The following is a 15,450-nucleotide window of genomic DNA, read 5'->3' on the forward strand; positions in this document are numbered from 1 at the left end:
GCACCTCCCCCACGGCCAGGACTCCCTCCTCCCATGGCCACCACCTCCCCACGGCCAGCAGCAGCCCCCCCCCCCCCCGCACGGCCAGCACCTCCCCACGGCCAGGACCACCCCACCTCCCCCCTCCCCATGGCCACCACCTCCCCATGGCCAGCAGCGCCCCTCCCCCACGGCCAGGACCCCCCCCTCCCATGGCCACCACCTCCCCACGGCCAGCAGCGCCCGCCCCCCCCCCCCCCGCCAGGACCCCCCCCTCCCATGGCCACCACCTCCCCACGGCCAGCATCGCCCCTCCCCCCCCAACACGGCCAGCACCTCCCCCACGGCCAGCACCTCCCCCCCCCACGGTCAGCACACACCCCCACGGCCAGCACCTCCGGCAAAGAATGACTGAAAAGGTGGTGTGCTTGTTACAGAGAATTTATTGACAGTGGGCCATTAGCTGAAGTGTAACGCTGTCCTGCAGGGATTCCAACTCCCCACAGTCACAATCCGGACACTGACCGGGTCAGCAGCTGGGACATCCCACACAAACTGTCTGAAGCTAAACATAATGATTCAGGGTCCCAGAAACTGAAACTCACAGGAACCCCGGTCATTTCTCCAGGACTCAGTGACATTATTAACCCTTCACTTCAGTTTGCAGACGGTCACACAGGGAGCTCACAGGAGAATTCTACAACTGACACGACCGATATCCACACTGCCAGGTTCAAGACATGTTCTGGTTCATTTCCAATGTGGGTGTCAGGAACAGAGCCCAGCAGTTACTCCTCCCTCCCTAGCTGCCTTTGAGAAGGTGGTGGGGGTGAGCTGCCTTCTTGAACCACTGCAGTAGGTAGACCCTTAGGGAGGGAATTCCCGGATTCTGACCTAGCCACACTGAAGGAATGGCCAATATATTTCCAAGTCAGGATGGGGAGTGGCTTGGAGTAGGACTAGCAAAGGGTGGTGTTCCCATGTACCTGCTAGCCCTGTCCAAGGTGGAACTGGTCATGGTGGAAGGTGCTGTTGAAAGAGACTTGGTGCATTTCTGCCTTGGCGATGTTACACACTGCTGCTGCTGCTGCTGCTGCTGAGTGTCGGTGGGTGGATGTAGTGCCAATTGGCCAGGGGCAAAGCAGCCCTCCAGCTCGGTGTTGAGCTTCTTGAGTGTTATCGGAATTGCCCCCATCCAGGGCAACTGGGGTGTACTCTGCCACATTCCAGGGTGGTACCTTGTTGATGATTTGGGGAGTCAGGAGGGGAGTTACTCGCTGCAGGATTCCCAGCCGCTGTGTTTATCTAGGGTTGGGTCCAGGCCAGTTTCTGGTCAATGGTAACCCCCAGGATGTTGGATAATGGGCGTGTCAGTGACGGTAAAATGGGGTGATGGCTAAGTGATTCTCCTTTGTTGGAAATGGTCATTCCCTGCCACTTGTGCAGTATGAATGCTGATTTTTTTTCAAGTCCTCCTGTGGGTGTCACCAGCAGGACTGCCCCTAACAGCCTGTGTAAAAGTGGTGTAACTGCTGAAGGCTGTGTGTTATCGGGGGACAGACTCTCGGGATGGAGGGTGACCTGTGTTCTACTCTGGATCAGTGGGGTCTGGAGAGGAGCGAGTGCGTCACTTTGGATTCTGCTCTCTGTGGGACAGGTCGGGCCAGGTTAGATAGATTGGTCAGGCTCCGGGCTCTCCCCCACACCTCCAATCCATTCATTCCCCACAGAATCTCCAGAGGAATGCCTTCTCTCAGCAGGGAACACCGCAGAGGGCTGCCGAGGCTGAGAGAGAGGGTTTTTTTTAAATCAGGAAGGGGAACGGAGGGGAAAAGGCCGGAAAATGGGAGTCGAGGGTGATCGGGTCAGTCTCCGCAAATGGTGGTGAGTTCTTGTCCCCAAGCATCCCCTTCAGTTGTAAGTGAGGAGAGGGGGGTCTCGGCAGAGTTACTCCTGATCGTAAAAGAACAAGAACGAAAGGAGCAGAGTTAAGGTGAAGTCCAAACTAAGTAAAGGGTGATGTGAAAAAGAAATCCATTCCACCCAGCAAACAGTTAAGAGTGTGGAATGAATTACCTGGAAATGGGAGAGGTTCAACAGAGACATTCCAGAGGGGCATGGGGTGGGTATTTGGACAGAAATAGAATACAGGGATGTTGGGGAAAAGTGCAGGAGGTTAGATACGAGGGGGATAGAAATTGGTGCTGGCACGATGGACTGAATTCTGTGATTGTGTGTTACCCAGTGACAATGGGGAGGGGGCTGGTGGGTGGGGGCTTGAATGGGGGCAGTGATTTAGAAAGTTGAGGGAGGTGTGGACACATGGACTGACTGGCTGTACAGCAGGAGCATCCCCCCCCCCCCCCCCCTCTAACCCGTGGGAGGGAGTGGGGCAGGGGGTGCCAGTGGCTTATCCCCTGAGTGGAGCCGGCGATGGGCTTGCAGGTTAGACAGGTAGGTGAAGCCTTTTCCACAGTGTGGGCAGGTGAAGGGGCGCTCGCCTGTGTGTACCCGCCGGTGCCCCAGCAGGCTGGAGGAGTAGGTGAACCCCTTACCGCACTCCAGGCAGGTGAAGGGGCGCTCGCCAGTGTGGACCCGCTGGTGGGTGCGCAGGCTGAATGACTGGGTGAAGCCCTTGCCACACAGGGAGCAGGTGAAGGGGCGCTCGCCGGTGTGTACCCGCTGGTGGGTGCGCAGGCTGAAGGCGTGGGCGAAGCTCTTGCTGCAGAGTGAGCAGGTGAAGGGGCGCTCGCCGGTGTGCACCCGCTGGTGGGTCAGTAGCCCCCCGGCGCTCACAAAACGCTTCAGACAGAGCGGGCAGCCGAACGGCCTCTCGCCAGTGTGTAACCGCTGGTGTTTCATCAGACACTGGGCACTCTTAAACCTCTTCCCACACTCACCGCAGCCAAAGGGGCGCTCCTCGCTGTGTACCCGCCGGTGGGAGCACAGGGCAGAGGACTGGGCAAAGCCTTTGCCACACACCGGGCAGGTAAAGGGCCGCTCTCCGGTGTGGGAGCGTCGGTGAGCCTCCAGCACTGAGGGGTGCAGGTATCCTTTCCCACAGTCCGCACAGGCGTACAGGCGGGCCTTGTCATGGGTACGCCGGTGCGTGTTGAGCTTGGCCAGGTAGACAAAGCCCTTGCCACAGTCCTCACACTCAAACCAGGTGCCAGCGGTGTGGCTGCTCTTGTGCCGGGACAGCGAGGAGGTGTAGGCAAACTGCTTCCCGCACACGTCACACCCGTACCGCGCCTCTCCAGGGCCAGGGCCAGGGCCGGGGCAACTGTCTTCTTCTTCCATCCTGCGGCCTTTCGGGATCCCAGACGAGCGAGATACCATCAAGGCCCCTGAAGGCAGGTTCCAGCTTTCTGTCAGGAGGAGATGATACAGCTCTGAAAGACACCTGCTAAAAGAGAAAAGACTTGCTGTCAGCCTGCACTTCTAAGGACAAAGGAGGTCACATTCTGAAAGGAGCAACAATTTAGGCTGCATGGTCTCTGGCCAGTAGGTATCAATCTCTGTAACACACAGTTCCTAGCAGACATCAAACACAACGTCACACGCTGACTGAGAGACTCCAGGTGGGCTAAGGAATCAAGTGAGAAACTCAGCAACTCTGACGCTGGAGAAAGAGAAATGGAGTTATGTTCTGTATCTGGTACCACTGACGTGTGTGTGTGTGTGTGTGTGTGTGTGTGTGTGTGTGAGAGAGAGAGTAGGTGTGGTGGGGAGGTGGTAGAGAGGAGGGGCAGTGGTGTGGGTGATGGCGAGTCATGTCATTTGAGGGTGTGGGCTCGATTGCCTCCTTCCTCTTGTCCCCCTCCCTTGTGAACGAATTCCGGACACAGTGTCCTGTTCCTGACTGCTCCTTCATACAGCTCTGCCACCTTTCTCAATTTGTGCATATAGGTTACTAGGAACGTTCTTTCACTTCTCCCAACCTGGCAGCCAAAATGATCGCTTCACGCCGTCTCTGCGCTACACGCCGTCTCTGCGCTACACGCCGTCTCTGCGCTACACGCCGTCTCTGCGCCACACGCCGTCTCTGCGCCACACGCCGTCTCTGCGCCACACGCCGTCTCTGCGCCACACGCCGTCTCTGCGCTACACGCCGTCTCTGCGCCTCACGCCGTCTCTGCGCCTCACGCCGTCTCTGCGCTACACGCCGTCTCTGCGCCTCACGCCGTCTCTGCGCCTCACGCCATCTCTGCGCTACGCCTCACGCCGTCTCTGCGCTACACGCCGTCTCTGCGCTACACGCCGTCTCTGCGCTTCACGCCGTCTCTGCGCTACGCCTCACGCCGTCTCTGCGCTACACGCCGTCTCTGCGCTACACGCCGTCTCTGCGCTACACGCCGTCTCTGCGCCTCACGCCGTCTCTGCGCCTCACGCCGTCTCTGCGCTACACGCCGTCTCTGCGCCTCACGCCGTCTCTGCGCCTCACGCCATCTCTGCGCTACGCCTCACGCCGTCTCTGCGCTACACGCCGTCTCTGCGCTACACGCCGTCTCTGCGCTTCACGCCGTCTCTGCGCTACACGCCGTCTCTGCGCTACACGCCGTCTCTGCGCTACACGCCGTCTCTGCGCTACGCCTCACGCCGTCTCTGCGCTACACGCCGTCTCTGCGCTACACGCCGTCTCTGCGCTACACGCCGTCTCTGCGCTACACGCCGTCTCTGCGCTACACGCCGTCTCTGCGCCACACGCCGTCTCTGCGCCACACGCCGTCTCTGCGCTACACGCCGTCTCTGCGCTACACGCCGTCTCTGCGCTACACGCCGTCTCTGCGCCACACGCCGTCTCTGCGCCACACGCCGTCTCTGCGCCTCACGCCGTCTCTGCGCTTCACGCCATCTCTGCGCTACGCCTCACGCCGTCTCTGCGCTACACGCCGTCTCTGCGCTACACGCCGTCTCTGCGCTACACGCCGTCTCTGCGCTACGCCTCACGCCGTCTCTGCGCTTCACGCCATCTCTGCGCTACGCCTCACGCCGTCTCTGCGCTACACGCCGTCTCTGCGCTACACGCCGTCTCTGCGCTACGCCTCACGCCGTCTCTGCGCTTCACGCCATCTCTGCGCTACGCCTCACGCCGTCTCTGCGCTACACGCCGTCTCTGCGCTACACGCCGTCTCTGCGCTACACGCCGTCTCTGCGCTTCACGCCGTCTCTGCGCTACGCCTCACGCCGTCTCTGCGCCTCACGCCGTCTCTGCGCCACACGCCGTCTCTGCGCTACACGCCGTCTCTGCGCTTCACGCCATCTCTGCGCTACGCCTCACGCCGTCTCTGCGCTACACGCCGTCTCTGCGCTTCACGCCGTCTCTGCGCTACACGCCGTCTCTGCGCTACACGCCGTCTCTGCGCTACGCCTCACGCCGTCTCTGCGCTACACGCCGTCTCTGCGCTACACGCCGTCTCTGCGCCACACGCCGTCTCTGCGCCACACGCCGTCTCTGCGCCACACGCCGTCTCTGCGCCACACGCCGTCTCTGCGCCTCACGCCGTCTCTGCGCCACACGCCGTCTCTGCGCCACACGCCGTCTCTGCGCCTCACGCCGTCTCTGCGCCTCACGCCGTCTCTGCGCCACACGCCGTCTCTGCGCCACACGCCGTCTCTGCGCCACACGCCGTCTCTGCGCCACACGCCGTCTCTGCGCTTCACGCCGTCTCTGCGCTACGCCTCACGCCGTCTCTGCGCCACACGCCGTCTCTGCGCCACACGCCGTCTCTGCGCCACACGCCGTCTCTGCGCCACACGCCGTCTCTGCGCTACACGCCGTCTCTGCGCTACGCCTCACGCCGTCTCTGCGCCTCACGCCGTCTCTGCGCTACACGCCGTCTCTGCGCTTCACGCCGTCTCTGCGCTACGCCTCACGCCGTCTCTGCGCTTCACGCCGTCTCTGCGCTTCACGCCGTCTCTGCGCTACGCCTCACGCCGTCTCTGCGCCTCACGCCGTCTCTGCGCTACACGCCGTCTCTGCGCTACACGCCGTCTCTGCGCTTCACGCCATCTCTGCGCTACGCCTCACGCCGTCTCTGCGCTACACGCCGTCTCTGCGCTACACGCCGTCTCTGCGCTACACGCCGTCTCTGCGCTACACGCCGTCTCTGCGCTACACGCCGTCTCTGCGCTACGCCTCACGCCGTCTCTGCGCTTCACGCCATCTCTGCGCTACGCCTCACGCCGTCTCTGCGCTACACGCCGTCTCTGCGCTTCACGCCATCTCTGCGCTACGCCTCACGCCGTCTCTGCGCTACACGCCGTCTCTGCGCTACACGCCGTCTCTGCGCTACACGCCGTCTCTGCGCTACGCCTCACGCCGTCTCTGCGCTTCACGCCATCTCTGCGCTACGCCTCACGCCGTCTCTGCGCTACACGCCGTCTCTGCGCTACACGCCGTCTCTGCGCTACACGCCGTCTCTGCGCTACACGCCGTCTCTGCGCTACGCCTCACGCCGTCTCTGCGCCACACGCCGTCTCTGCGCTACACGCCGTCTCTGCGCTACACGCCGTCTCTGCGCTACGCCTCACGCCGTCTCTGCGCTTCACGCCGTCTCTGCGCTACACGCCGTCTCTGCGCTACACGCCGTCTCTGCGCTACGCCTCACGCCGTCTCTGCGCTTCACGCCGTCTCTGCGCTACGCCTCACGCCGTCTCTGCGCCTCACGCCGTCTCTGCGCCACACGCCGTCTCTGCGCTACACGCCGTCTCTGCGCTTCACGCCGTCTCTGCGCTACACGCCGTCTCTGCGCTACACGCCGTCTCTGCGCTACGCCTCACGCCGTCTCTGCGCCACACGCCGTCTCTGCGCCACACGCCGTCTCTGCGCCACACGCCGTCTCTGCGCCACACGCCGTCTCTGCGCCACACGCCGTCTCTGCGCCACACGCCGTCTCTGCGCCACACGCCGTCTCTGCGCCACACGCCGTCTCTGCGCCTCACGCCGTCTCTGCGCCACACGCCGTCTCTGCGCCACACGCCGTCTCTGCGCCACACGCCGTCTCTGCGCCACACGCCGTCTCTGCGCCACACGCCGTCTCTGCGCCACACGCCGTCTCTGCGCTACACGCCGTCTCTGCGCTACACGCCGTCTCTGCGCTACACGCCGTCTCTGCGCTACACGCCGTCTCTGCGCTTCACGCCGTCTCTGCGCTACACGCCATCTCTGCGCTACGCCTCACGCCGTCTCTGCGCTACACGCCGTCTCTGCGCTACACGCCGTCTCTGCGCTACACGCCGTCTCTGCGCTACACGCCGTCTCTGCGCTACACGCCGTCTCTGCGCTACACGCCGTCTCTGCGCTACGCCTCACGCCGTCTCTGCGCTACACGCCGTCTCTGCGCTACACGCCGTCTCTGCGCTACACGCCGTCTCTGCGCTACGCCTCACGCCGTCTCTGCGCTACACGCCGTCTCTGCGCTACACGCCGTCTCTGCGCTACACGCCGTCTCTGCGCTACACGCCGTCTCTGCGCTACACGCCGTCTCTGCGCTACACGCCGTCTCTGCGCTACACGCCGTCTCTGCGCTACACGCCGTCTCTGCGCTACACGCCGTCTCTGCGCTACACGCCGTCTCTGCGCTACACGCCATCTCTGCGCTACGCCTCACGCCGTCTCTGCGCTACACGCCGTCTCTGCGCTACACGCCATCTCTGCGCTACACGCCGTCTCTGCGCTTCACGCCGTCTCTGCGCTACACGCCATCTCTGCGCTACGCCTCACGCCGTCTCTGCGCTTCACGCCATCTCTGCGCTACGCCTCATGCCGTCTCTGCGCCTCACGCCGTCTCTGCGCTACACGCCGTCTCTGCGCTTCACGCCATCTCTGCGCTACGCCTCACGCCGTCTCTGCGCTACACGCCGTCTCTGCGCTTCACGCCATCTCTGCGCTACACGCCGTCTCTGCGCTTCACGCCATCTCTGCGCTACGCCTCACGCCGTCTCTGCGCTACACGCCGTCTCTGCGCTACACGCCGTCTCTGCGCTACGCCTCACGCCGTCTCTGCGCTACACGCCGTCTCTGCGCTTCACGCCATCTCTGCGCTACACGCCGTCTCTGCGCTTCACGCCATCTCTGCGCTACACGCCGTCTCTGCGCTACACGCCGTCTCTGCGCTACACGCCGTCTCTGCGCTACACGCCATCTCTGCGCTACGCCTCACGCCGTCTCTGCGCTACACGCCGTCTCTGCGCTACACGCCATCTCTGCGCTACACGCCGTCTCTGCGCTTCACGCCGTCTCTGCGCTACACGCCATCTCTGCGCTACGCCTCACGCCGTCTCTGCGCTTCACGCCATCTCTGCGCTACGCCTCATGCCGTCTCTGCGCCTCACGCCGTCTCTGCGCTACACGCCGTCTCTGCGCTTCACGCCATCTCTGCGCTACGCCTCACGCCGTCTCTGCGCTACACGCCGTCTCTGCGCTTCACGCCATCTCTGCGCTACACCTCACGCCGTCTCTGCGCTACACGCCGTCTCTGCGCTTCACGCCATCTCTGCGCTACGCCTCACGCCGTCTCTGCGCTACACGCCGTCTCTGCGCTACACGCCGTCTCTGCGCTACGCCTCACGCCGTCTCTGCGCTACACGCCGTCTCTGCGCTTCACGCCATCTCTGCGCTACACGCCGTCTCTGCGCTTCACGCCATCTCTGCGCTACGCTACACGCCGTCTCTGCGCTACACGCCGTCTCTGCGCTTCACGCCGTCTCTGCGCTACACGCCGTCTCTGCGCTACACGCCGTCTCTGCGCTACGCCTCACGCCGTCTCTGCGCTACACGCCATCTCTGCGCTACGCTACACGCCGTCTCTGCGCTTCACGCCATCTCTGCGCTACGCTACACGCCATCTCTGCGCTACACGCCGTCTCTGCGCTTCACGCCATCTCTGCGCTACACCTCACGCCGTCTCTGCGCTACACGCCGTCTCTGCGCTACACGCCGTCTCTGCGCTACACGCCGTCTCTGCGCTTCACGCCGTCTCTGCGCTACACGCCGTCTCTGCGCTTCACGCCGTCTCTGCGCTACGCCTCACGCCGTCTCTGCGCTACACGCCGTCTCTGCGCTACGCCTCACGCCGTCTCTGCGCTACACGCCGTCTCTGCGCTACACGCCGTCTCTGCGCTACACGCCGTCTCTGCGCTACACGCCGTCTCTGCGCTACGCCTCACGCCGTCTCTGCGCTACACGCCGTCTCTGCGCTTCACGCCATCTCTGCGCTACACGCCGTCTCTGCGCTTCACGCCATCTCTGCGCTACGCCTCACGCCGTCTCTGCGCTACACGCCGTCTCTGCGCTACACGCCATCTCTGCGCTACGCCTCACGCCATCTCTGCGCTACACGCCGTCTCTGCGCTTCACGCCATCTCTGCGCTACACCTCACGCCGTCTCTGCGCTACACGCCGTCTCTGCGCTACACGCCGTCTCTGCGCTTCACGCCGTCTCTGCGCTACACGCCGTCTCTGCGCTTCACGCCGTCTCTGCGCTACGCCTCACGCCGTCTCTGCGCTACACGCCGTCTCTGCGCTACACGCCGTCTCTGCGCTTCACGCCATCTCTGCGCTACACGCCGTCTCTGCGCTACACGCCGTCTCTGCGCTACACGCCGTCTCTGCGCTACACGCCATCTCTGCGCTACGCCTCACGCCGTCTCTGCGCTTCACGCCATCTCTGCGCTTCACGCCATCTCTGCGCTACACCTCACGCCGTCTCTGCGCTACACGCCGTCTCTGCGCTTCACGCCATCTCTGCGCTACACCTCACGCCGTCTCTGCGCTACACGCCGTCTCTGCGCTTCACGCCATCTCTGCGCTACACCTCACGCCGTCTCTGCGCTACACGCCGTCTCTGCGCTTCACGCCATCTCTGCGCTACGCCTCACGCCGTCTCTGCGCTACACGCCGTCTCTGCGCTTCACGCCATCTCTGCGCTACGCCTCACGCCGTCTCTGCGCTACACGCCGTCTCTGCGCTACACGCCGTCTCTGCGCTACACGCCGTCTCTGCGCTACACGCCGTCTCTGCGCTACACGCCGTCTCTGCGCTTCACGCCGTCTCTGCGCTACGCCACACGCCGTCTCTGCGCTACACGCCGTCTCTGCGCTACACGCCGTCTCTGCGCTACACGCCGTCTCTGCGCCACACGCCGTCTCTGCGCCACACGCCGTCTCTGCGCCACACGCCGTCTCTGCGCCACACGCCGTCTCTGCGCCACACGCCGTCTCTGCGCCACACGCCGTCTCTGCGCTACACGCCGTCTCTGCGCTACACGCCGTCTCTGCGCTACACGCCGTCTCTGCGCTACACGCCGTCTCTGCGCTTCACGCCATCTCTGCGCTACGCCTCACGCCGTCTCTGCGCTACACGCCGTCTCTGCGCTTCACGCCATCTCTGCGCTACACGCCGTCTCTGCGCTACACGCCGTCTCTGCGCCACACGCCGTCTCTGCGCCACACGCTGTCTCTGCGCCACACGCCGTCTCTGCGCCACACGCCGTCTCTGCGCCACACGCCGTCTCTGCGCTACACGCCGTCTCTGCGCTACACGCCGTCTCTGCGCTACACGCCGTCTCTGCGCTACACGCCGTCTCTGCGCTACACGCCGTCTCTGCGCCACACGCCGTCTCTGCGCTACACGCCGTCTCTGCGCTACACGCCGTCTCTGCGCTACACGCCGTCTCTGCGTTACACGCCGTCTCTGCGCTACACGCCGTCTCTGCGCTACGCCTCACCTGCTGTTTTTCTGCCCGTGCCACTGTCTCGTGATCTTTTGCGCTTCCCGTTTTTCATGTTAGTTGCCAATTTAGAAATGCTACCCACTATATCCCAAGCTCTGGGGCATAAATACATCGGAAATATTCCGTCTTGCCACCTGGCCCCAAACCGGAGCCCGTTCGGAATGGTCCCATCTCTCCGCCTGCCTCCGAACTGGAACTGGTCCTTATTTTCATTGTGAGCTGGGCTGAACTGAGGAAACACAGAAACTAGCAGTAGGCCATTCAGCCCTTCCAGCCTGTGCTGCCATTCAGTAGGATCACCGCTGATTCTCTATCTCAAAGCCATTTTCCTGCTTTCTCCCCATACACTTTGATGAATTGAGCATCTGAGTCTCTAACTGATCTCTTCCCTGAATCCATTTCAGTGACCTGACTTCCCTCCAGCCTTCTGTGATACAGACTTCCACAGGTTCACAACCACCTCATTTCAGTCAGAGAGTCACACAACAGGTAACGGACCCTTTGGTCTGTACCAACTTGACATCCCAATCTGACCTGGCCCCATTTGCCAGCATTTGGCCCATATTCCCTTGAAGCCTTCCTATTTATATATCCATCCAGATAACGTTTAAATGTTGTCATTACACTAGCCCCCACCACTTTGTATTGGCAGCTCACTCCATGCATGCACCACCCTCTGTGTGAAAATTTTACCCCAAACCTTTCCCTTCTCACCTTAAACCTATGCCCTCTACTTTGGGACTCCCCCACTCTGGGGAAAAAGACCTTGGTTATTCATGCTATCTTTGATGAACCTAGAATTTATACCTCTCTGAGGTCACTCCCTCTCTGTCTCCAATGCTCCAGGGAAAACAGCCCCAGCCTATTCAAACCCTCTCGACCCAGCAACAGCCTTTGTAAATCTTCTGAAGCCTTCCAAGTTTAACAACCTCCTTCCTATAGCAGGGAGGCCAGAATTGTACGCAGTCTTCCAACAGTGGCCTAACCAATGTCCTGTACAACCACAACATGACCTCCCAACTCTTATACTCAGTGCACTAACCAGTAAAGGGAAGTGTGTAAAACGCCGCCTTCATTATCCTGTCCACCTACAACTCTACCTTCCACCCGGTGCTCCGAGGTCCCTGTTTGGCAACACTCCCAGGGTCTACCATTTCCGGGAGAAGTCCTACCCTGGTTTACCTGACCAAAATGCATCACCTTGCAGAATGTTACCTGGGTCTCTGGATTAACAGCCCAGCAGGAATACCACGAGAACATCTCCTGCCCCTCTCCCAGGTACAAATTGCAACACTAGTGACAGCCATGACCGAGGTGAGATAGTGGCTGTGCAGGGGCAGGGGCAGATGAAATCATGACATAGCTCTTTCTGCCTCCCACTCCACACTGACGCCCATGCTCAGTGTATAACTAAACACCCCACAATGCCAAACAAACTTCATGTCAACTCTGGGGAGCAATGGAGAAGGGGAGGGGGTGGGGAGGAACAGGCCCATAAGCTTGGATTCCCCCCTTAGTAATCAGGAACCTATCGAACTCTGACTGAAGGATACTGAATGACTGAGCCTCCACAACCCTCAGTGGCAGTGGCCATGAGTCTGTGTGGGTGTGCCCATGATAATTTGGTGCTGTGTTTGTGGGAGGGAAGGGGGGGGGGGGTTAATTTTACACTGAGAGTTATAGAGTCACTACAGCATGGAAATGTGTCAAAGCTGGCCCCATTTCCCAAAGTAAACCAGTTCCCTTTACATGTGTTTGGCGCATATCCCACTGTACCTCCTTTCCTGGCCATGCGTCTGTCCAAATACCTTTTACACATTCTCTCAGTCACCTCTTCAAAACACTTAAACCCCTCCCCCACCACAACTCAATGTGACATCGGACACGTGGGGTGGGGGTTAATGTGACACAGAGCGTGTGGACAGGGAGTTACTGTGACATTGAGTGTGTTGGATGTGGGGTGGGGAGAGGGGTGACAGTGAGTGGGTGGGAAGGGGGAGGGTGACAGTGAGTATATGGGGTGGGGTGGGGGGGGGGAAGGGTGACAGTGAGTGTGTGGGGAGGGTGACATTGAATGAATGGGGTGGGGAGGGGGTGACATTGAATGAATGGGGTGGGGAGGGGGTGACATTGAAAGAATGGGGTGGGGAGGGGGTGACAGTGAATGTGTGGGAAGGGGTGGGGTGGGGAGGGGGAGACAGTGAGTGAGAGATGTTGGGGAGGGGGTGACAGAAGTGTGTGGGGGAGGGTGAGGGGTCAGTGAGGGCGCGGGGGAGGGGGAGGATGCGGGGGAGGGGGAGGGTGAGGGCGCGGGGGAGGGTGAGGGCGCGGGGGAGGGGGAGGGTGAGGGCGCGAGGGAGGGGGAGGGTGAGGGCGCGGGGGGAGGGGGAGGATGAGGGCGCGGGGGAGGGGGAGGATGAGGGCGCGGGGGAGGGGGAGGATGAGGGCGCGGGGGAGGGGGAGGATGAGGGCGCGGGGGAGGGGGAGGATGAGGGGGAGGATGAGGGAGGGGACGGGCGAGGGGGCGGGCGAGGGTGCGGGCGAGGGGGCGGGCGAGGGCAAGGGGAGGGCGAGGCGGCGGGCGAGGGCGAGGCGGCGGGCGAGGGCGAGGGGGCGGGCGAGGGGGCGGGGGCGGGCGAGGGGGCGGGGGGGGCGAGGGCGTGGGGGCGGGCGAGGGCGTGGGGGGGGGCGAGGGCGTGGGGGCGGGCGAGGGCGTGGGGGCGGGCGAGGGCGTGGGGGAGGGCGTGGGGGCGGGCGAGGGCGTGGGGCGGGCGAGGGCGTGGGGGCGGGCGAGGGCGTGGGGGCGGGCGAGGGCGTGGGGGCGGGCGAGGGCGTGGGGGCGGGCGAGGGCGTGGGGCGGGCGAGGGCGTGGGGGCGGGCGAGGGCGTGGGGGCGGGCGAGGGCGTGGGGGCGGGCGAGGGCGTGGGGGCGGGCGAGGGCGTGGGGGCGGGCGAGGGCGTGGGGGCGGGCGAGGGCGTGGGGGCGGGCGAGGGCGTGGGGGCGGGCGAGGGCGTGGGGGCGGGCGAGGGCGTGGGGGCGGGGGAGGGTGACAGTGAGCGCGTGGGGGAGGGTGACGGTGAGCGCGTGGGGGAGGGGGAGGGTGACAGTGAGTGTGTGGGGGTGGAGGACAGTGAGTGTGTGGGGGAGGGTGAGGGGGACAGAGTGTGTGGGGGTGGGGGACAGTGAGTGTGTGGGGGTGGGGGGAGGGTGACAGTGAGTGTGTGGGGGAGGGGGACAGTGAGTGTGTGGGGGAGGGGGACTGTGAGTGTGTTGGGGGGGACAGTGAGTGTGTGGGGGTGGGGGACAGTGAGTGTGTGGGGGTGGGGGGAGGGTGACAGTGTGTGTGGGGGGGAGGGGGAGGGTGACAGTGTGTGTGTGGGGGGGAGGGGGAGGGTGACAGTGAGTGTGTGTGGGGGAGGGGGAGGGGGACAGTGAGTGTGTGGGGGAGGGGGACAGTGAGTGTGGGGGGGAGGGGGAGGGTGAAAGTGAGTGTGGGGGGGAGGGTGTCAGTGAGTGTGTGGGGGAAGGGGAGGGGGACAGTGAGTGTGGGGGGGAGGGTGACAGTGAGTGTGTGGGGGCAGGGGAGGGTGACAGTGAGTGTGGGGGGGGTGACAGTGAGTGTGTGGGGGAGGGGGAGGGTGACAGTGAGTGTGGGGGGGAGGGTGACAGTGAGTGTGTGGGGGAGGGGGAGGGGGACAGTGAGTGTGTGGGGGAGGGGGACAGTGAGTGTGTGGGGGAGGGGGACAGTGAGTATGTTGGGGAGGGGGAGGGGGACAGTGAGTGTGTGGGGGAGGGTGACAGTGAGTGTGTGGGGGAGGGGAGGGGGAGGGGGACAGTGAGTGCGTGGGGGAGGGGGACAGTGAGTGCGTGGGGGAGGGGGACAGTGAGTGCGTGGGGGAGGGGGACAGTGAGTGCGTGGGGGAGGGGGACAGTGAGTGTGTGGGGGAGGGTGACAGTGAGTGTGTGGGGGAGGGGGTGGGGGACAGAGTGTGTGGGGGTGGGGGAGGGTGAGTGTGCGGGGGGGAGGGTGACAGTGAGTGTGTGGGGGAGGGGGAGGTGGACAGTGAGTGTGTGGGGGAGGGAGAGGGTGACAGTGTGTGGGGGAGGGTGACAGTGAGTGTGTGGGGGAGGGTGACAGTGAGTGTGTGGGGGAGGGGATGGGGGACAGTGAGTGTGTGGGGGTGGGGGAGGGTGACAGTGAGTGTGTGGGGGAGGGGGAGGTGGACAGTGAGTGTGTGGGGGAGGGGGAGGGTGACAGTGAGTGTGTGGGGGAGGGGGAGGTGGACAGTGAGTGTGTGGGGGAGGGAGAGGGTGACAGTGTGTGGGGGAGGGGGACAGTGAGTGTGTGGGGGTGGGGGACAGTGAGTGTGTGGGGGTGTGGGATGGGGACAGTGAGTGTGTTGGGGAGGGGGAGGGGGACAGTGAGTGTGTGGGGGAGGGGGAAGGGGACAGTGAGTGTGTGGGGGGGGGGGAGGGTGACAGTGAGTGTGTGGGGGAGGGGGAGGGTGACAGTGAGTGTGTGGGGGAGGGGGAGGGTGAGTGTGTGGGGGTGGGGGAGGGTGACAGTGAGTGTGGGGGGGAGGGTGACAGTGAGTGTGTGGGGGAGGGGGAGGGGGACAGTGAGTGTGTGGGGGAGGGGGACAGTGAGTGTGTTGGGGAGGGGGACAGTGAGTGTGTGGGGGAGGGTGACAGTGAGTGTGTGGGGGAGGGGGAGGGGGACAGTGAGTGCGTGGGG

General features: G+C 63.4%; 1 protein-coding gene across 1 annotated transcript; it reads right to left on the reverse strand.

Moving 5' to 3' along the window:
- Positions 1-404: 404 nt before the first annotated feature.
- On the reverse strand, positions 405-10,943 carry LOC132814277 (gastrula zinc finger protein XlCGF8.2DB-like). Its single transcript, XM_060823463.1, has 2 exons — positions 10,710-10,943; positions 405-3,385 (listed from the first exon to the last, which is right to left on the reverse strand). The coding sequence occupies exon 2, from the start codon at positions 3,316-3,318 to the stop codon at positions 2,350-2,352; it is 969 nt and encodes a 322-aa protein (XP_060679446.1). The 5' UTR covers positions 3,319-3,385; positions 10,710-10,943; the 3' UTR covers positions 405-2,349.
- Positions 10,944-15,450: the final 4,507 nt, after the last annotated feature.

Source organism: Hemiscyllium ocellatum, unplaced genomic scaffold, assembly GCF_020745735.1.
Source record: "Hemiscyllium ocellatum isolate sHemOce1 unplaced genomic scaffold, sHemOce1.pat.X.cur. scaffold_783_pat_ctg1, whole genome shotgun sequence".
Taxonomy (NCBI): domain Eukaryota; kingdom Metazoa; phylum Chordata; class Chondrichthyes; order Orectolobiformes; family Hemiscylliidae; genus Hemiscyllium; species Hemiscyllium ocellatum.

What these genes read in the sequence shown, in the direction of transcription:
- LOC132814277 (XM_060823463.1), bottom strand. Translation starts at nt 3,318, where the DNA reads ATGGTATCTCGCTCGTCTGGGATCCCGAAAGGCCGCAGGATGGAAGAA.